This window comes from Choloepus didactylus, chromosome 3 (assembly GCF_015220235.1).
Source record: "Choloepus didactylus isolate mChoDid1 chromosome 3, mChoDid1.pri, whole genome shotgun sequence".
NCBI classification, from domain to species: Eukaryota; Metazoa; Chordata; class Mammalia; order Pilosa; family Megalonychidae; genus Choloepus; species Choloepus didactylus.
Window position 1 is genome coordinate 92,657,626 of NC_051309.1, and position 24,437 is coordinate 92,682,062.

Below are 24,437 nucleotides of genomic sequence, written 5' to 3' on the forward strand. Positions count from 1 at the left end.
TACAGATATTCCCTAACCTTTTGTAAATGTGTGCAATCAGTTAAAGGGAAATTAAATTAGAGAGTAGATCAAATTCATCATCAAGATGAGGAAAGCTGACAAAAACATCAGTGAGTCAATAGTCTTTTTCTTTCTTAATAAAATGAGCACATTAAGCTGGGGGGGGGACTTTAATAAACCTGTTTTTACAAAACACAAACACACTGTTAGTATTTGAAGACAATTTCACCAAGAGTGATCACCCTACTAATATGACTTGACTTGGCATTATTACTAGTAATATTTTTGAGCATTTGGACAAATTCATAGATTTTTATTGTTTGGTTTTGGGGTGTTTGGTTGGTTTGGTTCATTTTTTACAAGAGCTCTGATCTACCCATGGTAACTTTACCTACTAGCAGTACATAGAATTGGGAAGGCAAAGATACAAATGATATTCTACAATTTAAAACATAAACACAAAAATAAACAAACAAAAACTTTGCCTTCTACATCTCTAGTATCTAAGGCATAGAGGGGGTCAACACCTAGACTCCCTTGGGACTGGTTTTGAGTATTCTGCCTGATAACATTACCAAAACCCTTAAAGAGACTCTATCAAAGGGATATGTTAACCATTACTCCCTTAAAGCCCTTTATATGTATATACCAAGTAAAATCTATTCTTTTTTTCCATCCATCACCGTAAATCTTATTTGGAAGTAAATAAGATTTAAACACATATTCATTCGTACATACGAAGCAACAGGACTGCCATATCAATGGTGCCAATAAAAGAACCACCAGATAAAATTCTATAAAAATCTTGGTTTCATGTACCTGCTTTAGTATTTTATGGATTGTTTGCCACCCTTGTCCTTCTTCAATGTAGATCACAAACATAATCCAGAAAAACAAACACAGGAATTCTAGACTTCATTTCATCTCACCCTTAGCTTGTCCAGGCTACTTGGACATTGCTAGCCACTCTGACCCACCAGTTCCTACTATCAAAGGAAAATGTTAAGGCAGCCTTTTGCAAGTAAGAATATGTGAATTCTCAAGGTTTGGTGGGAACATGCCTGGCAATTTATCTTAGATAAATAAAAAATTAAAAATATTAGATTATTTATCTGTCTGGGGTCTTACTACTGTAGACCACTAACTGAAGGACATTCATCAGAAATGACTTTTCAAATTTTTCTGAAAAAATGAACAGATATAACATATATAAAATATGTATAATTATATACACAGTTATTACATTTAGTTGTTACATATATTCATTATGTATATACATATAAATATTATGTGTAACGTATAACATACATGGTATATATACAATTTAAGATTAACTAATCCACTAGATTATTGCCAGGGCATCTTATAACTACAAATATTTCAACTTTGATTAAATGCTACCTTCTAGCTCTACTTAGAATTTTAGGGAAGTTTAGTTAACATAAAGTGCATCAACTTATTTCTAAAATATTTAATTTTCTAGATACAGATGTTTTACTATAAGCTGCCCTAAATCCGTGCTTTTATAAATCTTAAACTTACCTCTTTAATATAAATATCCCATGAAACATCATTTTGCAAAATCTGGATTCACATTTCTCACAGATTTTACTTCCTGTCACTTAAAACTATACCATCAGCTCTTTTTGGTTAATGAGCAGACCAACCTTGGCAAGTCTTCTCCACTAAACTTAGTTGTGAACTTCTGTCACCACTTTTGCTGTCAATTTTTATCATCTTTGGAGAAAGAAATAAGAAAATAGATAATGTTCCTTGGCTTGGCAAGGAAACAGAAGGACTGGAGAGAGAGAAGACAATGATTTCCCTGCTGTTGATCTTCTTTCTCTTTTTTTTTTCCCCTGGAGCTGGTAGTAGAAAAGAACACCTAGACCCTCTTCTAATGATGGGAAAATTGTTCTGAAATAACTTATTCAGATGGCTCCTCACAACTGTAATCAAAACTTATTTTATAGATTGCAATTTCCCTCCCCCCTTAGCTCAAATGGCAAAGCAGAATAATTCTCATTACTCTCCCCTGTTTCAACAGATAAACTTTTTTTGTTTCTAGAGGCAGAAAGAAAATTTTCATTTATTCCAAAAGATTACACATTAGCTTTTATTTAATGGTTCTCAATAATGACATTTGGGGGGGGTCTATCATCCAGGATGAATGAGAAAATAGCATAGTAGTGGTTAATTCCTTTAGAGGATATTTTAGTACTGCCTGTTTTCCCCTTGATAATAAGGCAATAAAGTAGTCCAAAGAAAGGAAGGAAAGTATAAGAACCTAATAAGTCTACAGTAACTGAAACAGTAGAAATGAGTCCACATTTCAAACAATTTAGGAGGATGGAGATTCTGTGACTTAAATACCAATATGTCAATGTTTGCAAACTTGAAAAGCAGAATCTGTCTTAAATACATGTAAAAAATGTTATAGTGGCACAGGTGAAAAAAAAAAAAAAGGTGACTAACACGTCTTCCGGAATTCATTCCTCCATGCTTTATTACTGCTACAAAGAAAAGTAAAATAAATTAATCATCTGTTTCAGATTGTCTGTCCCTCTAGAACTCCCAGACACTCCAAGTTTCTGGAAAGTTGCTCTGTCCAGAAATATATGGAACATTCATGACATGTGAATCTGACAGCTGTCATAAACAGGGAAAAGTCTGTGGACTTCAGGTGCATTTCTGGAAATAGATGTATGTTTGGTGTCTGAGAGGTAGTTGAGCTCACCATTGACAAAGGCAACAAAAAAGGACATGAAATTAGGGACAAGCAGGTAGAGAGGACAAATTAAAACAAGAATAGTTTACAAGAGAAATAGAACATTATAGACCCAAGGTATAAGTAAGCAAAGATATCTCAATGCCAAGGTTGAGAAAAAGGGACAATCATATTCGTGTCTGGGAGGGATTGTGCTGGAATTGTGGGTGTTTGTGTGCATGGTAGAATCATGAACTAGAAGATGAGGGATGGGAATATGTCATCTCATTTTTTTCCATTTATCTTGTTCTTTGCTAGCCTGAATGTGGCTTCATTTCCTTCAACTATAGACAGAAAGTCTAATAATCTCAGGAAACTCCAGAGGTAACATTTTGGAATATGTGTCCCTTTATTGACAAATTTGCTGATAAATTTGTTCTAAAACTGGATTAAATGTTTTACTCAAGGGCACTTTATTTATTGAAATCTATCTTCAGTTAGTACTATACCTAAGACCAAGGATGATCCTCATCTTGTACAAGGAGAAGCAGAGGCACAGGAAGTCCTAGAAAATGCACTACAAAATTCTCAGTAGTGAATTTTCAGATGTTTCTGGGACAATCTGTTAACTTCTTGAACAACATGTGGTCAGTTTTGGATCTATGTTTGAGTCATTAAAGTTTTACCAGTTTCCTTTCACTGGCAATCTCATTTTCTGTGGCAGTTTTATTTGAAGTAAATTGAAACTATCCCAATGAGTATTTGAATGTCTGAACTGAGAATCTTACTGAGGAAAATTTTCTCCTGTTAATATTCTATAATTTTCCATTAAAGAAAGGTAGCCAGGAATCACTCTGCTTTCTTCCCTCCCATCTTTCCTCCTTCACAAGAACTTGGTTTGATTTTCTATTTTATTTTGAAAGCTCTTTATGAATGCAATGATCTCCTAAATAGGGTTCCTATTACCTGGGTAGTTACAAGTGATCAAGTAGAAAGCAGAAAAATAAATATATATTTTCATCTAAAAAAGAAAGAAATTAACTTGACTAATATTTAATGTATGAATCGACACTGATCCCCCTACATACACTTTTCATCCCCCCTAGCATTTAGTCACGTATTATCTAGGGTAAGAGATGTGAACTGGAAGGAAAATGGGCATCTCACAGTTTGGGGAAGGTTGACAGAGGCACCCCAAACTCCTTCCTGCAAGCAGCATGCCTGCTTGCAGTAGATTTGCAGCAATTACCTTAATAGTAGAGTCTTTACTATACTATGTGTATTAGTATTCCATTGCTGCCATAATTACCACAAACTTGTAGCTTAAACTTCGCAAATTTGTTTTCTTGCTAGCTGTCAGCTAAGGGGTATTTCCAGCCTTTAGAAGCCACCCAGTTCCTCCATCTTCAAAGCCAGCAACAACAAGGCAAGTCCCTCTCATGTTTCAAATCTCTTCCCCCTTTTCTCCCATTGCATTTCTCTGACCCATTCTTCTGCATTCCTCTTCCATTTTTCAGCACTCACATGATTAGACTGGGCTCACCTAGATAATCCAGGATACTTTCTCCATTTTAAGGTCCTGAACCTTAATCATATCTGCAAAGTCCTTTTTGCCATGTAAAATAATATATTTGTGGGTTCTGGGGATTAGGGCCTGGTTATATTTGGTAATGCCATTTTTCTGCCTACCACACTGTGGTTGCTTGAAGCTGTACGTTACCACAGCAAAATATGTTCTTAAATCTAATCCATTCTTGTGGGTGTTGAAGCTACTGTTAAGGTGTGACCCACCTCATTCAGGATGGGACTTAATCCTATTACTTAATCCTTTATAAACAGAATGAATAAAGAGAAAACTGTGGAAGCAAGAGGTTGAAAACAACAAAACCTGGAAGAGAAGGGAGAGACCATGCTTCCCCATGTAGCAGAGGAGCCAAGGATCATACGCAGCCAGTCTTTGGGAAGACAGCATCGTCTTGATGATGCCTTGATTTGGAAATTCTCATGATCTCAAACTATAAGCTAATAAATTCCCACTGTTTAAAACCAACCCATTTCATGGTGTTCTAGTTTGCCAATGCTGCCAGAATGCAAAATACCAGAGATGGATCGGCTTTTATAAAAGGGGGTTTATTTGGTTACACAGTTACAGTCTTAAGGCCATAAAGTGTCCAAGGTAACACATCAGTAATCAGGTACCTTCACTGGAGGATGGCCAATGGTGTCCAGAAAACCTCTGTTAGCCAGGAAGGCACGTGGCTGGCGTCTGCTCCAAAGTTCTGGTTCCAAAATGGCTTTCTCCCAGGACATTCCTCTCTAGCAAGCTTGCTCCTCTTCAAAACATCACTCACAGCTGCACTGACTTCCTTCTCTTTGAGTCAGCTCATTTATATGGCTCCACTGATCAAGGCCCACCCTGAATGGGTGGGGCCATGCCTCCATGGGAATATCTCATCAGAGTCATCACCCACAGCTGGGTGGGGCACATTCCAAGCAAATCTAATCAGCACCAAAACGTCTGCCCCACAAGACTACATCAAAGATAATGGTGTTTGGGGGACACAATACATTTAAACTGGCACACATGGTATCTGCTTTAAGCAGCTTAGGAAACTAAAATACACGCCATGAAACTGTTTTGTGCCATAAAAAGGTTTACTGTCTCATAGAAAAGAACTTAAAAGAGATGTGAAAGTTAAAAATAAGTTACCCATTTCTTTACTGACATTTTCTCTATTGACAATATCTTTGAAATGAAAGGTTTGGCCCCATTTGTTAAAAATATTAAAATTTGTTCCACTTTTCAAATTGCAAAAGCACTACTGATTGACATTAAGAAAGATGCAAATTTGCTCACTGAATTTTAACAAAAGCCTTTGTATATTTGGCAAATAAGATTTAAAAGCTAGTATTATGAGCTAGTAAGTGCACCAACAGTGCACTTTTACTATTTGCATCAGCTAAGCTTCAACATTGAACTTAAAACCAGTTGTCAAAATGAAGTGAACCAGATTTTCAAATCATGTTTTACAAAGTATAAAATCAAGATTTCAAAAACAGTGGACACTATCACATTGCTTACACCGAATAACATTATTAACATTTTAAATGACTGAAAAAGTATAAAATATATTTTAAAATAATTTTTATTTCTTCATCTCAACCCTTAAAGTGTTTGTGTTTTAAAATGTACATAATTATTAATACACCAGTACTTTATATAACATAAATATATTGCAATAAATAAGTATCCTTTATAACTCAATAATTATACATTCATAACAATACATACACATATTTAGGGTGCATGTCCAAATTTTTACTTATACATGTGAGACATCAAAAAGATTGAAAATTATTATACTAATAAGTTCATACTAAACACATCTAGTTGTTGCATTATAAGTTAAAGCTGTCTAAAAGGAATGCTTATCAATTAATCTGATATTATTTTAGCAAGAGTTTAATAACAGCAAAATCAGATCTGGACTTATCATTTCAATTGGCTACTCAAAGCTCATAAAAGAGTGGTTACAAAGGAGCCCAGAATCTTAACATTTTGGAAACCTTCAGCAAAAATATTTTTAAAATACTACTTTTCCTAAATAGGTTTTATTTGAACAATGAACTTGAAAATCCACAGGGACACTTGAGATATCATTTATACCTATTTAGGATGCAGGGAGCCTTATTTGCTAGTTATCCTAAGACCTATCTACTCATTTCTTGAATATAAAAAAAAAATTTTCTAAACGCATTAGCAAAAGCTAGAAAACCTCTGGTTCTCTTGGTTCCTTGTGGTTGTTGTGTGTTGGATTTTGTGTCTGCGTGATTAGAAAAACTTGTCACAAGCCAAGGTATACATAATGTTAGCATATAGATAATAAGAGATAATGTTCAAATTTTAATTTTTTCTTTAGTAGAATGTATATTTCCCCTTCCAAGTCATGCCTTTGTTTGTTGGCTTGCTTATTTGTTTGTGAATTTGTGGCTAGCACACAACCTGTTCCATTTAAAAATATATGTTAAATCCATTCACTTACCAAACTATTCCCTGAGCCCCAGAGCCAATAGGCTTTAGATTCTGGTAGCGCTTGAGAACTGTGAAGGTTGAGTCTCCCACTTCCACACTGTAGAACTGGTTGTCAACTTTGCTTTTGCTCATGTTGTAATGTTTGGCAATATATGACACATCCACTTGTTTATCAAATCCCTGTCAAAAAGAACAACAAAAACATGAGACAAATAAAAAACCAGAATGATAATGAGATGTACAGAAGCCTGTTCTTTTAATGGTGACTCATACTTATTCACCTATCAATATAAGCTGTATTTCAGATAGATAGATAGACAGACAGACAGATCTATGTAAGATTACCGTGAGAACTTAGAATAAAATGCAAAAGAAGTTTTTTCAATAATAAAATCAACCAGCTTAATTTTTTTCTGAAATTTTTCTGAAGTATCTCATTAATTTCTCTGAATTTTTTCTGAAGTATCTAATTAAAACCATTCATTTACGGAGCAAACATCTATTAAACATATGCTGCCCTAGAGACTATGTTTGATACTTCAAGATTCAAGTAAACAAGACAGAGGCAATCCCTGATTATCCTTTAAAATAACCGTATCAGGAAAGATAAAAGTTTTTATCTACAACCCTTTTTCAAAAAGACTGAGATACAAAATAATGTATATTTTTAATTATTTTAATTAACTAAATTTCAGTTAAACTATGTAGATTTCACTTGTTCTCCTTAATACCAAAAATGCTATTATATAAAATCTTCCATTAAGCACTGAACTAACAGTGTTAGTTCAAATTAACATTGTTCTAAAATGCCACATGATCCCTCTTTATTCTCTGGAAGCTTAGATTTGAAATATCTCAGCTGTGGCATCTTTGGGTTACAATTAGGAGAAGTTCACCTATCTATTTGAAGATTGAAGACTGCAGATAGAAGTAATTAAAGATTCCTGTCCTTATTTTTTCCTCTTTAGTAAAGAAGTTGTGGGTTTATAGACAATCATGCATAAAATACAGGATTCCCATATACCACCCTATTAGTAACAACTTGCATTGATGTGGAATATTTGTTATAATTGATCATAGCGAATTTTTATATTTGTACTATTAACTGTAGTCCATGGATTAACTTAGGGTTCACTGTTTATGTAGTGTACATCCATGGATTTTTTTAAACATTTTTCTTCTGTTACCATAAATACAATTTAACATTTCCCCTTTTAATCACATTCAGCTATATATTTCAGTGATGCTAATTACATTCACAGCTTTGTGCTACCATCAACACCATCTACTATTAAAACATTTCCATCATTCCAAATAGGAACCCTGTATGATTTAAACCTTAACTTCCTATCCCATATCCCCACCCCATCCCCTGGTAACCTATTTTCTAGATTCTAACTCTATGAGTTTGCTTATTCTATTTCAAATCAGTGAGATCATACAATATTTGTCCTTTTTGTGTCTGGCTTATTTCATGCAACATGATGTCTTCAAGGTTCATCCATGTTGTGGTATGTATCAGAATTTCATCCCTGTTTCCTTTTTCCTTCATTCCTTTATACCAAATTTCGTTTATCCATTTATCAGTTATTGGACATTTGGGTTGCTTCCACCTTTTGGCAATTGTGAATAATGCCATAATGAACATTAGTGTGCAAATATCTTTTTGAGCCCCTGCTTTCAATTCTTTTGAGTATATACATAGTAGTGGAATTGCTGGGTCATATGGTAATTCTATACGTAGCTTTCTGAGGAATCACCAAAACTTCTTCCACATGGCTGTACTATTTTACATTGTCACCAGCAATGAATGAGCGTTCCTATTTCTCTGCATCCTCTCCAAAACTTATTTTACATTTTTAAAAAATAGAAACCATTCTAATGAGCATGAAATGGTATCTCATTGTGGTTTTGATTTGCATTTCCCTAATGGCAAATAGTGGTTACCATCATTTCATGTGCTTTCTGGCCATGTGTATATCTTCTTTGGAGAGAAGTGTATTCGAGGGGTTTTTCTGCCCATTTTTAAATTGGTTTGTTTGTCTTTTTATTGTTAATTTGAAGGATTTCTTTATTCTGGATATTAAACCTTTATCAGATATGCGGTTGCCAAATATTTTCTCCCATTTTGTAGGTTCTCATTTTACCTTCATGATAAAGTTCTTTAAGGCAAAACATTTTTAACTTTGTTGTGGTTCTATTCATCTATTTTTTTACATAATGCTTGTACTTTAGGTGGAAAGTTTAAGAAACCATGTCCTGAAGATGTTTCCATATGTTTTCTTCTAGAATTTTGATGGTTTTGGCTCTGATAATTAGGTATTTGATCCATTTTGAGTTGATTCTTGTGCAAGATGTGAGATAGAAGTCCTCCTTTTTTTTTTAAAGGGAGATCCAGTTTTCCAGCACCATTCTTGAAGAGACTATTCCTTCTTAATTGATTGCCCTTTGATCCCTTCTCAAAAATCAGTTGGTTATAAATGTGAGTGTTGATTCCTAAGCTTTCAACTGGATTCCATTGGTTGATAGGTCTGTGCTTGTGCTGGTACCATGCTGTTTCTATTATTATGGCTTTTAATAAATTTTAAGATTGGGAAGTGTGAGTCCTCTAAATCCATTACTCTTTTTCAAGATGTCTTTAGCTATTCAGGGCCCCTTACCCTTACATACAAATTTGATGATTGGCTTTTACATTTCCACAAAGAAGGTTGCTGGAATTTTTTTTTTTTTCATCATTTTTTTTCCTTGTTTTTCTTTCTTTCTTTTTTTTTTTTTAACTTTCCCTTCTTTTTTAAATCAACTGTATGAAAAAAAAAGTTAAAAAGAAAACAAACATACAATAAAAGAACATTTCAAAGAGACCATAACAAGGGAGTAAGAAAAAGACAACTAACCTAAGATAACTGCTTTACTTCCAACATGTTCCTACTTTACCCCAAGAAAGTTACATAATATAGCAACCTTTCTGTGAACTTGTTCCTACTATATCCATCAGAAATTAACAGACCATAGTCATTTCTGGGCATCCCCAGAACGTTAAATAGCTTATCTGTTCTTCTTGGAATATTGTTCCCCCTTCCTTAATTGCTCTCTACTGCTAGTTCCCCTACATTCTACATTATAAACCATTTGTTTTACATTTTTCAAAGTTCACATTAGTGGTAGCATATAATATTTCTCTTTTTGTGCCTGGCTTATTTCACTCAGCATTATGTCTTCAAGGTTCATCCATGTTGTCATATGTTTCACGAGATCGTTCCTTCTTACTGCCGCGTAGTATTCCATCGTGTGTATATACCACATTTTATTTATCCACTCATCTGTTGAAGGACATTTATGGAATTTTGATTAGGATTGCATTGACTCTCTAAATTGCTTTGGGTAGGACTGACGTCTGTTCCAGTTTGCTAATGCCGCCATTATGAAAAATACCAGAAATTGGACTGGCTTTTATAAAGGTGATTTGTTAGGTTACAAATTTACAGTTTGAAGGCCAAAAAAGTGTACAAACTAAGGCATCAACAAGAGGATACCTTCACTGAAGAATGGCTGATGGCATCCGGAACACTTCGTTAGGTGGGAAGGCACGTGGCTGGTGTCTGCTGGTCCTTTACTACCAAGATGTGTCTCAAAATGGCTTTCTTAAAAATGTCTCTGGGTTTGTCTTTGCTCCTCTCTGTCAGCAACTGTGCATCCTTGCTTCTTTCTCCCAGGGTGTTTCTCTCTAAGCATCTGGGGGTCCTCTCTTAGCTTCTCCAGGGCAAACTCTGTACTTCATCTCTTAGCCTATCATCTCCAAACATCTTTCTGTCTGCATCTCCAAGCATCTCCAAGTGTCAGCAAGCATCTGTGTCAGCTCTTGAGATCTCTTAAGTAATCCAATGGACCAATCAAGACCCACCCTGAATGGGCAGGGTCCACACCTCCAGGGAAATAATTTAATCAAAGGTATCACCCACAGTTGGGTGAGTCACACCTCCATGGAAACAATCAAAGGTTCCACCCACCAAGATTGGGTTAAAATATGATGACTTTTGTGGGGGACATAATATATCCAAACTGGCACAACATCTTAATGGTATCTAGTCTTCCAATCCATGAACATGGAATGTCCTTCCATTTATTTAGCTTGTCTTTGATTTCTTTTAGCAATGTTTTGTAGTTTTCTGTGTACAAGTCTTTACATCCTACATATTTGATCCTTTTAGTCACCATTTTTAATGGAATTGTTTTCTTAATTTCTTCTTCTGATTGTTCAATGCCCGTGTATATAAACACTACTGATTTTTGGGTGTTGATCTTGTACCCCACCTCTTTGCTGAATTAATTTGTTAGTTCTAGGAGCTTTGCTGTGGATTTTTCCAGATTTTTTGTATATAGAACCATATCATCTGCAATTAGGGAAAGTTTTACTTTTTCTTTTCTTGGTGACATATTTCTTTTTCTTGCCTAACTGCTCTGGCAAAAAGTTACAGTACAATGTTGAATAACAGTGGTGACCCTGTGCATCCTTGTCTTTTTCCTGGTCTTAGAGGGAAAATTTTTAGGCTTTTAACAGTAAATAGGATGTTAGCTGTGGGTTTTTTATATATGCCCTTTCTCATGTTGAGAAGTTTCCTTCTATTCCTAGTGTTTTTATCTTTGTCTACCAAGAAGCAGTGCTGGATTTTGTCAATTGCCTTTTCTGCATCAATTGAGATGATCATGTGTTTTTCTCCTTTCACTGTGTTAATATGGTGTATTACATTAGTTGATTTTCCTACTGTTCTAGTTTGCTAATGCTATAGAATGCAAAACACCGGAGATGAATTGGCTTCTATAAAAAGGGGGTTTATTTGATTACACTGTTACAGTCTTAAGGCCATAAAGTGTCCAAGGCAACACATCAGCAATCGGGTACCTTCACTGGAGGATGGCCAATGGCGTCTGGAAAACCTCTGTTAGCTGGGAAGGCACGTGGCTGGCAACTGCTACAAAGTTCTGATTTCCAAATGGCTTTCTCCCAGGACATTCCTCTCTAGCAAGCTTGTTCCTCTTCAAAACATCACTCACAGCTGCACTGACTTCCTTCTCTTTGAGTCAGCTCATTTATATGGCTCCACTGCTCAAGGCCCACCCTGAATGGGTTGGGCCATGCCTCCATGGGAATATCTCATCAGAGTCATCACCCACAGCTGGGTGGGGCACATTCCAAGCAAATCTAATCAGCACCAAAACGTCTGCCCCACAAGACTACATCAAAGATAATGGCGTTTGGGGGACACAATACATTCAAACCGGCACACTTACGTTGAGCCAACCTTGCATACCAGGGGTAAATCCCACTTGATCATGGTCTTTAATTGTCTTAATACACTGTTGGATTTGGTTTGCTATTTTTTTGTTGAGGATTTTTTGCATCTATATTCATAAGAGATATTGGTCTGTAGTTTTCTTTTCTTGTGGTATCTTTATCTGTTTTTGATATGTGATGTTGGCCTCACAGAATGAATTAGGGAGGGTTCCTGCCTCTTCAATATTATGAAAGAGTTTGAGCAGAATTAGAGTTAAGTCTTTGGGGAATGTTTTGTAGAATTCCCCTGGGAAGCCACTTGGTTCTTGGCTTTTCTTTGTTGTAAGGTTTTTGATAAATGGTTGTGCCAGTTTGGATGTATTATGGCTCCCAAAATGCCACTATCTTTGATGCAATCTTGTGGAGGCAGACATATTAGTGTTGATTAGGTGGGAACCTATTGATTCAGTGTTTCCATGGAGATGTGACTCAATCAACTGTGGTCAAGAACTTTCATTGGATTATTTCTATGGAGGTGTTGCCCCACCCATTCAGGGTGGGTCTTTACTGGATCACTGGAGTACTTTAAAAAGAGCCACATAGGCCCAGAAACAGAGCAGTTGTGAGTGACATTTTAGAGGGCAACTGAGAGTGACATTTTGAAGAGGAGCTACAGCTAAGAGAGGACAAAATGCCCCAAGAGCAACACTTTGGAGAATGTCATTTTGAAACATAACCTGGGAGCAAGCAGATGCCAGCCATGTGCCTTCCCAGCTAACAGAGGTTTTCTGGATGCCAATGGCCTTTCTCCAATGAAGGTACCTGTGCCATTTGTACATATATTATGTCCCCCAGAAAAAGCCATGTTCTTTGATGCAATCTTGTGGGGGCAGCTTGATTAATCTTTTTGATTAGGGTGTGACTTTTTTTTTTTTTCCTGAATCCAAGCTGATTTATTTATTTATTTTTTCAAATTGTAAACTCAGGCTTTATTTTTTTTTTTTATTAAATTCAGTTTTATTGAAATACATTCACACACCATGCAATCATCCATGATATACAATCCACTGTCCACAGTATGATAACATAGCTATGCGTTCATCACCACAATCTTTCTCTGAACATTTTCCTTACATCAGAAAGAACCAGAACAAGAATAAAAAATAAAAGTGAAAAAAAACACCCAAATCATCCCCCCATCCCACCCCATTTGTCCTTTAGTTTTTATCCCCATTCCTCCACTCATCCATACACTAGATAAAGGGGGTGTGATCCACAAGGTCTTCACAATCACACTGTCACCCCTTGTAATCTACATTATTATATAATTGTCTTCAGGAGTCCAGACTGCTGGGTTGGAGTTTGGTAGTTTCAGGTATTTACTTCTAGCTATTCCAATACATTAAAACCTAAGAGGTGATATCTATATAGTGCATAAGAATGTCCACCAGAGTGACCTCTCGACTCCATTTGGAATCTCTCAGCTACTGAAACTATTTCGTCTCATTTTGCATCCCCCTTTTGGTCAAGAAGATACTCTCAGTCCCACGATGCCGGGTCCACATTCATCCCCGGGAGTCATACTCTGCGTTGCCAGGGAGATTTACACCCCTGGGAGTTGGGTCCCACGTAGGGAGGAGGGCAGTGAGTTCACCTGTCGAGATGGCTCAGTTAGAGAGAGAGAGAGCCACATCTGAGCAGCAAAGAGGTACTCAGGGGGAGACTCTTAGGCACCATTACATGCAAGTTTAGACTCTCCTTTGTGGTAATGAGCTTCATAAGGGCAAGTCCCATGCTCGAGGGCTCAGCACATCAAACCGCCAGTCCCAATGTTTGTGACAACATCAACAAGGGTGTGACCTTTTGATTGGATGTTTTCATGGAGATATGACCCACCCAACTGCAGGTGAAGAGTCTGATTGGATAATTTCCATGAAGGTGTTACCCCATCCATTCAGGGTGGGTCTGAATTAAGTCACTAGAGCCATATAAATGAGCTGATAAACAGAAGGAACTGAAAGCAGCTAAGAGTGACATTTTGGAGAGCAACTGAGAGTGACATTTTGAAGAGGAGCTGCAGCTAAGAGAGGACAAAGCATCCCAACAGCAACATTTTGGAGAAAGCCATTTTGAAACACAACCTGGGAGCAAGCAGATGCCAGCCACGTGCCTTCCCAGCTAAAAGAGGTTTTCTGGATGCCAATGGCCTTTCTCCAGTGAAGGAACCCTGTTGTTGATGCCTTACCTTGGACAATTTATGGCCTTAAGACTGTAAATTTGTAATCAAATAAACCCCCTTTATAAGAGCCAATCCATTTCTGGTATTTTGCATAATGGCAGCATTAGCAAACTGGAACAGATTTTGGTACCAGAGAAGTGGGGTGCTGCTGAGTTTGCAAATACCAAACATGTTGGAATGGCTTTTTAAATGGATAAGGAGAAGATTCTGGAGGAATTATGAGGAACTTGATAGAAAAGGCCTAGATGGCTTTCAAGAGATTATCGGTGGAAATATGGACTCTAAAGATACTTCTGATGAGGCCTTAAGCAGAAATGATGAATATGTCATTGAAAACTGGAGAAAGGTGATTCTTGTTTTTAAGTCACAGAGAATTTGGCAAAATTGTGTTCTGGTATCAGATGGAATGCAAAATTTAAGAGTGACAAGCTGGGATACTTAGCTGAAGAGATTTTGACACTAAATATCAAAAGTGTGGCCTGGCTTCTCCTTGCAGCTTATAATTAAATGTGATTGGAGAGAGATAAACCTAGATCTGAACTCTTGGGTACAAAGAAACCAGAAATTGATGGCCTGGAAAACTCTGAGCTTCCAGGGGACAGAACTCCAGAAGCTACAGCCCCATGTGAAGATTTAATCAACCATGGAACCCAACTGCCATTTCAGTACAAGCCAGGATTGGATATGGAGTTACCCAGAAAGGAATTTGTGGAAAGTCCTATTGTCTGATGGTTTTGACACCTGTGTGCTTCACGCCAAACCAACAAGATTTTTGAGAGAACTGTATAGCCAACACCAAGGCCAGTCTGGACTGAAGGGACAAAGGAACAAACTGAAGGAAAAATTTCATCAAAGACAGAGACATGGAGATTTAAGTCTGGAGTTAAGAGGTCTTGGGCTGGGAGAATGGAGCAGCCCATGCACGTGGAAAGGATGTGCTTGCCCTGGAGGTAGAGCGCAGGCCTTCCACCTTGATGCTCAGGAAGAGTGCTGCCACCTAGGCCCCAGAGAGGGTGGAGCACATTCTCCAGGGGATGGGGAGAGCCTGGATGCCACCCCACTGTTTAGAGAGGGAAGAGCCTTTGTCCCGGAAAGGCAGAGTCTGGGTGGCACCCCGATGTTTGAGGAGGGTGGGGCCAAGAAGGTGGTGTCCCCAACGTGTGGATATGTTGGAGCACTCACCCCCAGTGTTTGGAGAGGAAAGGGATGCCACAAAGGCCCTTAAGAAGGGTTAGACTCCCACTCTCTCAAGCCCCAAGGATACAACGTCATTCTCTAAATGACTCTCAGACTTTGAAATCTAATGAAGTTTGCCCTGAGGTTTTAGGAACTGTTTTGGTCCCTTAAACCCGGTTTTCCTTTCAGTTTCTCCTTATGGCAATGGGAATGTTTATCCTGTGACTGTCCCTCCTTCGTATATTGGCAGCACATAACTTGTTCTGAGTTTCACAGGTCCACGGCCAGAAGAGAATTTTGCATTAGGCAGACCACCCCTGTAACTGATTTTGATGGGATCTTGTACTTTCTTATTGTTACTGAAACGATTTAAGTTTTTGTGATACTGTAATAGGATGTTTGTATTTTGCATATGGAAAGAACATGTCTTTCTGTGGTCCAGGGAGTGGAATGTGCTGGTTTGTACATATTATGCTCCCCAGAAAAAGCCATGTTCTTTGATGCAATCTTGTGGGGGCAGCTTGATTAATATTTTTGATTAGGTTGTGGCCTTTTAATTGGATGTTTCCATGGAGTTATGACCCACACAACTGTGGGTGATGATTTTGATTGGATAATTTCCATGGAGGTGTTACCCCACCCATTCAGGGTGGCTCTGAATTAAATCACTAGAGCCATATAAATGAGCTGACAAACAAAAGGAACTGAGAGCAGCTAAGAGTGACATTTTGAAGAGGAGCTGCAGCCAAGAGAGTACAAAATGCCCCAAGAGCAATATTTTGGAGAACACCATTTTGAAACACAACCTGAGAGCAAGCAGATGCCAACTATGTGCCCTCCCAGCTAACAGAGGTTTTCTGGATGCCAATGGCCTTTCTCCAGTGAAGGTACCCTATTGTTGATGCCTTACCTTGGATGCTTTATGGCCTTAAGACTGTAACTTTATAATCAAATACACCCCCTTTATAAGAGCCAATCCATTTCAGGTCTTTTGCAAAAAGGCAGCATTAGCAAACTGGAACACTGGTTCAGTCTCTTTACTAGTAATGGTTTTTTTGAGATCTTCTTTTTCTTCTAGAGTCAATGTAGGTAGTTTGTGTGTTTCTAACAATTTGTCCATCTAGGTTATCTAATTTATTGACATAGAGTTGTACATAGTTTTATCCTTTTATAGTCATTTTTGTTTCAGTGAGTTTGGTAGTAACATCCTCTTCTCATTTCTGATTTTCATTATTTGTATCCTCTCTTTTTCTTTGTCAGTCTAGCTAAAGGTTTGTCAATTTTATTTATCTTTTCAAAGAACCAAAAGTTGGTTTTGTTGATTCTCTCAATCAATTTTTCTGTTTTCTATTTCATTTATCTCCACTGTAATCCTTGTTATTTCCTTCCTTCTAAACACTTTGGGTTTAGTTTGTTCTTTTCCAGTTTTGAAGTTAAGTCTCTGATTTGACATCTTTTTCTTTTTAAACATAAGCATTTAGAGCTATAAATTTCCCTGTCAGCTCTGCCTTCACTATATCTCATAGATTTTTGTATGTTGTATTTTCACTTTCATTCATCTCAAGATACTTCCCAATTTCACTTGTGATTTCCTCTTTAACCTACTGTTTATTTAAGAGCATGTTGCTTAATTTCCACATATTCGTGAATTTTCCATTTCTTCCTCTGTTATTGAGTTCTATCTTCATTCTGTTTTGGTCAGAGACTATACCTTGGATGATTTCAATAATTTTTAATTTATTGAAACTTGTTTTGTGACATATAGTATATCCTGGAGGATGATCCTGTGCACTTGAGAAGAATGTGTATTCTGTTTTTGTTGTATATAGTGTTCTATATATGTCTGTTAGGTCTAGTTGGTTTAGAGTAGCATTGAAGTCTGGCACTACCTTATTGAACTTCTGACCAGATGTTCCATCCACTATTGAAAGTGTTGTATTAAAGTCTCCTACAATTAATGTGGAACCATCAATTTCTCCCTTCAAATCTGTCACTATTTGCCTCATGTATTGTGGGACTCTGCTCTTAGGGGCATATATATTTATAATTATTACATCTTCTTATTAAATTGCTCCCTGTATCAGTATATAATGACCATCTTTGTCCCTCATAACTGTTTTTGACTTATAGTCTACTATATCTGATATTAGTACAGCTATTCCAGCTCTCTTTTGGTTTTCTACTTGCATGATTTTTTCTTCCATTCTTTCACTTTCTTTTTTTTTTTTTTCTTTCTTTCACTTTCATCCTACTTGTATCTTCTAATTTAAGGGGAGTCTCTTGCAGACAGTATATAGTTGAATCATGCTTTTTTATTCTTTCTGCCAATCTCTGCCTTTTGACTGGAAAGTTTAATCCATTTACATGTAAAGTCACTACTGATAATGCAGGACTTTCTTTTGCCATTTGTTATTTAGCCTTTGTATGTCTTATACCTTTTTGGTCCCTCAATCCTTCTCTTAATGCCTACTTTTATTTTTACTTGATTTTTTTTGTGTTGTACTTGAGTGCCTTCTCTTTTCTATTGGGCATATTCTTCATCTATTTTCCTTTTGGTTACCATGGGGTTAAAACTTAACATCCTACATATACAACAGTCATGTTTGGTTTGATACCAACTTAACTTCAACAGCCTATATATATACTTTTTCTACACCTCTCTGTCCCCTTACCTTATTCTGTACTTGTTACTATTTATAATTTTGAACCCTGAATGTCAAAAACCATAGAGTTAGCATTACTTTTTATACGTTTGCATTTTAGCAGCCATAGGAAGTAAGATGTGAAGTTACATACCTAACTATATACTACAATAATACTGGCATTTATATCACCCAAATGGTTACCTTTCCCACAGGGTTTTTATTTCATTAAGCTGCTTTGAACCACTGCCTAGTGTCCTTTCCTTTCAGTCTGAAGAACCCCCTTTAGGATTGCTTGTAGGGCAGGTCTAGCAGTGGTGCCCTCCCTCAGCTTTTGTGTACCTGCAAATGTCTTAATCTCCCCATCATTTTTGAACGAAAGTCCTACCAGATATAAAATTCTTTGTTAGCAGTTGTTTTCTTTCAGCACTTTGAGTATTTCAATGCACTGCCTTCTTGCCTCCATGGTTTCTGATGAGAAATCAGCACTCAATCTAATTGGGACTCCCTTGTACTGTATATAATATGTGGCCTTTCTGTATCAACTTTCAGAACTCTCCTTGTACTTTGCATTCAATAATGCTATCAATATATTACAGGGAGTATTTTTCTTCATGTTCATCTTTGATTTTCTATGGGCTTCTTGGATATACATACTCAGGTCTTGTGCTAAGTTTGGGAAGTTCTCTGTTATTATTTCTTTGAATATTCCTTCTTCCTCTTTCTCTCTTTCTTCTCCTCCTGGGACTCCCATAATGCATATATTGGTTTACTTAATGGTTTCCCAGAGGTGTCTTAGGTTATTTTCACTTTTATACTTTTTTTCTTTCTGCTCCTCAGTCTGACTCATTTCAAGTGTCTTGTCTTCAAGGTCACTGATTCTTTCTTCCGCCAGCTCCAATCTGCTCCTGAAACCCTCCTGGGCATTTTTCATTTCAGTTATTTTGGTCTTCAAATCCATCAGTTCTGTTTGGCTACTTTTAAAAATTTCTATCTTTTTACTGAAATTTTCATATTGCTCATTATTTCCCTGATATCCTTCTTGTTCTTTTCCTTCACTTCCTTGAGCATTCTTAAGAACCTTTTTTCAAAATTGTTGTTCCATAGTCCACATTCTGTTCTTCTTCATTGGTGTTTCTGATTTTTATCCTCTTCCTTTGAATGGGCCATCTTTTTCTGTTTCTTTGTTTCTCTTGTACTCTTTTGTTGCACATTGTTTTAATATTTTAAAATGCTATCTTTTGGATTTATTCTCTGAGATATCTGTTTCTTGATTTTGTAATCAGCTGACAATAAGACAGATTTTCTTGAATTTTAGCCCTCCTACCTGGAAAGTCCACCCAAGGTGAATGCAGTATACAGGGTTTCCCCTGTCTTTCTGGGCCTTGTTTTGTCCTGGTTTTGCTTGTTAGTTGTTTTAGAGTTCCCCTGTTTACAGAAGTTTAGTTATCCTGTTATCCAGGAGACAGACCTTCTTCTCACAGGCGTTTGAAGCCAGCAAGCTTTTGCCCCAGATTTTCTGCCTCTATCATTTCTTCCACTCCTTTTGTTGTCTCAAGCTGCTCTTGCCTGGAGGGCAAATTCTGAGAGGAGAGGTACACCAGAGAGGACTTTTCCAGGTCAGTCTTTCCCAGGTGAAACAGGGCCAGGAAACCACAAAAGGGGACTAGTTCCAAAGTGCCCTGCAGTGGGGTTCAGGAAAGGTGCCAAAATCTTCTTTCACAGCTCCCCAAAGCTAGGCTTTCTTGATCTGCCCAGCAAATGCAGCCCTTCAACTAACTGTCTCCAACAGTCCTGAGAAAGTCTAGCATCTTTAAGTCTCCTCCACAGTGGACTTTATCTGGGGAGAACAGAAACAATGGCCGATGATGCTTTTGTCTAGGTGGGTTGAATCAATGCCCTCCCTCAGAGTCAGGCCCCCAGTGATCCAAAGTTGCTAACCAGAAGCTGTGATCAGTGATTGGCCATGCCCACCTCTTGTCTTGGAGAATAGGATTTTTCTGTCCCTTTCTGTTACTAGAAAGCTAGTCAGGGGCTGGAACCCACAGGAGACTACTGCAAGAGTGGAGGATGGGCACCTGTCATGCAGAGAGATTAATTTACTGTTCTTTATTGTAATTTATCAGCTTCTTCCTTCCACTCTTCCCTGGATTCTGTAGTGTTCTTCTGGCTCCCAGACTTTCAAAATCATTGCTTCAGGTAGTTTCTGCCTTTTTAATAGTTGTTCTGGTAGAAAAACTGAGTCCTGGACCTCCCTACTCTGCCATTTTCCCACAATCCTCCTATCCTTGAAATCTGAATCATGGATGATTCATGTACATGCATGTATATGTGTATGTATGTGTGTGTATGTATAAATATATATATGTATGTAATGTAAATATCCATTTTTCATGATTATTTATCCATAAGTGATCCTATACTGTACTTTATGACATTAAATAGTATAGATTCTACAGCTTGAAGGCATCTTATAGAATATCATCTAGTCTATTCTTTTGTAGCACACACTGTTAGATGCTTACCCAATAGTCATCTCTTTTCCTCTTGCTGATTTTGTTCAGGTTTTGAGCACCCATATGCTCTCTGGGTTCCTCCCCCAATCCCAGCAAGTGAAAACTGAATAATCTAAAACAGTGGTTATCATCAGAGGTGGCATTAATCCTGGGGGTCATTTGGAAGATTTTTGGGTATATTTTGGATTGCCACAATGATGGCTTGTATTTAGCTGGCTTGTCAAAGAATGCCAGCTGTCCTGCAGTGAGCAGGACATTCCCACCCATGAATAATTTCCCACGTACCTCACAACTTTTGAAGGTCCCACCAAAGCTTTAGTGAAAAACCTCCATATAATCTTCTGAGCTCACAATCTAAACCAGCATATTTTGTATGATTTTAGCATACAGTGACTTTTCTAGAAATCTAATTCCCACATAATTTTAAAGAAGATTTAAAGCCACTTAGGCTCTGAAACTCTGGGTTGGTCATAAAACCATTTGTCTTATGGATTTTTGGCATTACATTTCTAAATAAAAAATTGGAAGGTGACCCAGACAGCATCAATAGTATAAATGAAGAGAACACAGTGGGAACCATATAGACATGAGTGTCAGAAACCTATGAATCCAGTACAAGGATCTTGAAGCCTTAGAGAGCTGGAGAGCAGAATATACATAGCAGTCAGCAGCCTGTTATTGGTCAGATATGGTGGTAGTGATTCAGTGAGGTGCACATGCTTCAAAGAAAAAAGTGGACTATGGGTAAGGAATCTGGGTTGGTTGGACAGGACGCTGTAAATTCAGGTAAGTTTCAAACACAATAACATGAAGTCTGAAATCAAGAAGGTAGTCTGTGAAGCATGCAACAGGAAATTAAACATGGCTACTAAGAATCAAGGCATTGAGAGCCTATTCAAAGGGATTACAACAGGGTTTAGGATTTAGACAATGGGTGTGGACAATAGCAAAAACAGAAATATTCACGGTATCAGGTACTGCCTTCCACACCATGGTTCATTTGTACTCAAGACTGTTCTGGCATATCAGTAGACCAGCCCCGTTAAAGTCCTGCTTTTCTCTTGGCTAGGAAAGGTTAAAAAGCAACTGGAGCTGGGATAACAAATGACTTCATTTGCCAAGGCTAATTTGGGATGTAGGAAGTGCCTGACTTGCTATTTGTCATGTCCTGATCCTCTTTTTATTGTCCTTTAACATTCTGGTTCTGTTCACTCACAAAATCCTTAGCACACACTAGCTTCATCTTCTTTTTCCCCATTTTTAAAATTTTCCCTTCTTTTTTTCAAGTTTTTATTATTATTAAAAAAAAAAAATCCTGAAAAGTACACAGGAGAACAGCTCCTGGAAGAATTTATAACAAATTGCATGAAGGTCTGGGAAGCTGAGGAGCTGGAGGAGGGTTAGGATGAGTGGACTGGAAGGGGTCCTCCATCAATCTCTGTAGTCTCAGGAGAGAGAGGGGGATTCTTTAGTCAGAGAAATAAGGAAGGAAGAGGAGGAGGAGGTGGAAGGTGAGGAGGACAAACAAAAACAAAATAAAAGGCCATCAGTGCCTGGATTCAATCCCATTTCTCTTCACTTCTGAAATATGGCTTACCTAAGTGCACAGTATTTCTATACTAACCATCTGCAACCACTTTGATGTTCCAGATCCCTGCCTTTAATGCTGTATCTTGGCACTGCTCTACTCTTTCAGACCTGGCTGTGGTTTTTCTAGCTATTGTTTCAGTCTTCATATTATACCTCATTCCACCACCTCTTCCACCATTTCAATATGTAAATCAAAAGAAACCCAGCAATGGAAGAACTGTTTCTCTTTCAGGCTTACCTAAATAAAGAGATACTCTTTATTCAACATTCATGAATGTTTAATCTAACAAACACTGATGACATACCTATTATGTACCAGATACTGGGTTTGGCATTGGAGATGCAACAAGGAAAGCACTTGGCCACAGGCTAGCTGTGGATGCAGGTCATGAAGACCTTAGCTACTTTGTGAGGGTGCGGTGAGAGCTGGGAGCCATTAGGAGTGGAGGGACATAGCTACTTATCCTTAGTGGAAGGGGCCTTGGCTTCAGGAAATGATTCAGTCTCACTTCCATTTAAGGAACTTTCTACCCATTGACTGTTTAACTTATTAATAGAACTCTTTAAATGCTAAAAAAAAAAAAAAAAAAAAAAAAAAAAAAAAAAAAAAATGGAAGTAGTCAAGTAAGCAAATAGTTAAAATACATGTGATATATTCTATAGTAGAAGAAAGAGAACATGCTAGCAGCAAACAAGAAGTAGCAACTACCTACTTGCATCATTCATTATCATCCTTAATTCATTCAACTACCATGTATAGAGCACCTACTGTATGCCAAAACACAGGTATAAGTTGTAAATGTTTGAAGGGCAACTTGATCTGTGTCTTCCCTGACAAACAATATCCTCGGACCTCCCTTCTCACTGGTCCTTAGATGTGAGTGTGAATCTGGAGCACGTGGGAAATTGATAACACCCCAGAGATGCTGATGCAGGCCACTAACACAGGTCCTGAGGATCTTCATATTAGACAGCCAAGGGGATTCTGATGAGAGGATCTGAGTATTTGGCTTTGAGAAAGATTGCATGAGAGCATTATGTGCCAAGTGGGTTCCCTGGAACATCCGAATCACCTAGAAACTTCTAAGAAATGCAAATGCTCAGGCTGCACCCCACATATATTGAATCAGGAACTCTGGTTCAGGTCCGGCAGGTCTAGAGGGCTTTAATAAGCCCTCTAGGTAATTCTGATACATGTTAAAGTTTGAAAACTACACTTTAGAGTGGAGAGATCACCAGAAGGCTGTGGAACAGATCATGCAGCTGTACCTCAGACATTTAGAAAGGAAAACACTATGCAGCAGAAATAATATCTCTCCATCTGCACCGGGGACACACTGCCTCTATGCACTGCTCTATGAACTTTGTTGCTCTATGAACTGCCAAAATCCATTGCCCATGGCATGTACAACCTGGAAAGCAGAGTCCTAGTTAGGACAAGGATTATCCCACACCTCAGATTCAAGTATTTTGGAGAGCCTCCCTGACCTAAACTTAAGGATTGCCAAAGTCTCTGTATTCAGACAGGTCAATGGTTGGACAAGTAATGGAGTGAATTATTTTATCCCAGCAATTGTTTACACTCTTGAGATGTGCACTGTAATTTGTACCACTGTACACACAGAACAGGAGTTTTCATATAATGGGGGTATTATGGATGAACTTGATGATATATTTGTACAATGGTTAAAACAATCACAGCACATTATACTGGTAGCAAGATCTTAGAAACGAGAGAATTACCCATTAAAAAGAGACAAATAAAAGCTATTCAAATGAAATGCCTAGTGCTCTATCACATGTTCTAAAATAAAAGTTATGCAGTGATCTTTTATCTCCATTCCAGGGCATATGATTTATGATAATAAGAGTAAAAAGATCATTGTAAGTGTTGTGAATTCATACATAAGTGCTAGCATGAGTGCATGCACACACACACACACACACAATTTCCTTTGAGGTATTCTTTATAACTAGTTTTGAATTAACCATCAGGTAAAATCTAGAAGTTAGAGAACACAAGATATTCTTTCTTAAATGCATCTCAAATATTTGGCAAAAGGCTATTTTAATTATTAGTTAAGCCAAGACATAAAGATAATTTTCTTGAATTATTGTCATAACCAAAAATTTGATGGCAAACGTGCTCCACTAAAGAGCTTCCCCCGCCCCAATCCCATCTGTGCCCCAAGCTTACACATTCAAATTCATTTAAAAACTCAGAACATATTCAGTAGAATGCATATTTTATACTTAGACTCC

At 37.5% G+C, this 24,437-nt stretch overlaps 1 protein-coding gene across 18 annotated transcripts in view; it reads right to left on the bottom strand.

Moving 5' to 3' along the window:
* The window catches only part of MAPK10 (mitogen-activated protein kinase 10), a 719,417-nt gene that overhangs the window by 156,886 nt on the left and 538,094 nt on the right, over positions 1-24,437 (bottom strand). For all 18 annotated transcript variants that reach the window (XM_037830188.1, XM_037830184.1, XM_037830182.1 and 15 more), the window contains one exon: positions 6,751-6,920. In XM_037830188.1, coding sequence (XP_037686116.1) covers positions 6,751-6,920 — 170 coding nt within the window. The remainder of the gene's footprint in view (positions 1-6,750; positions 6,921-24,437) is intronic.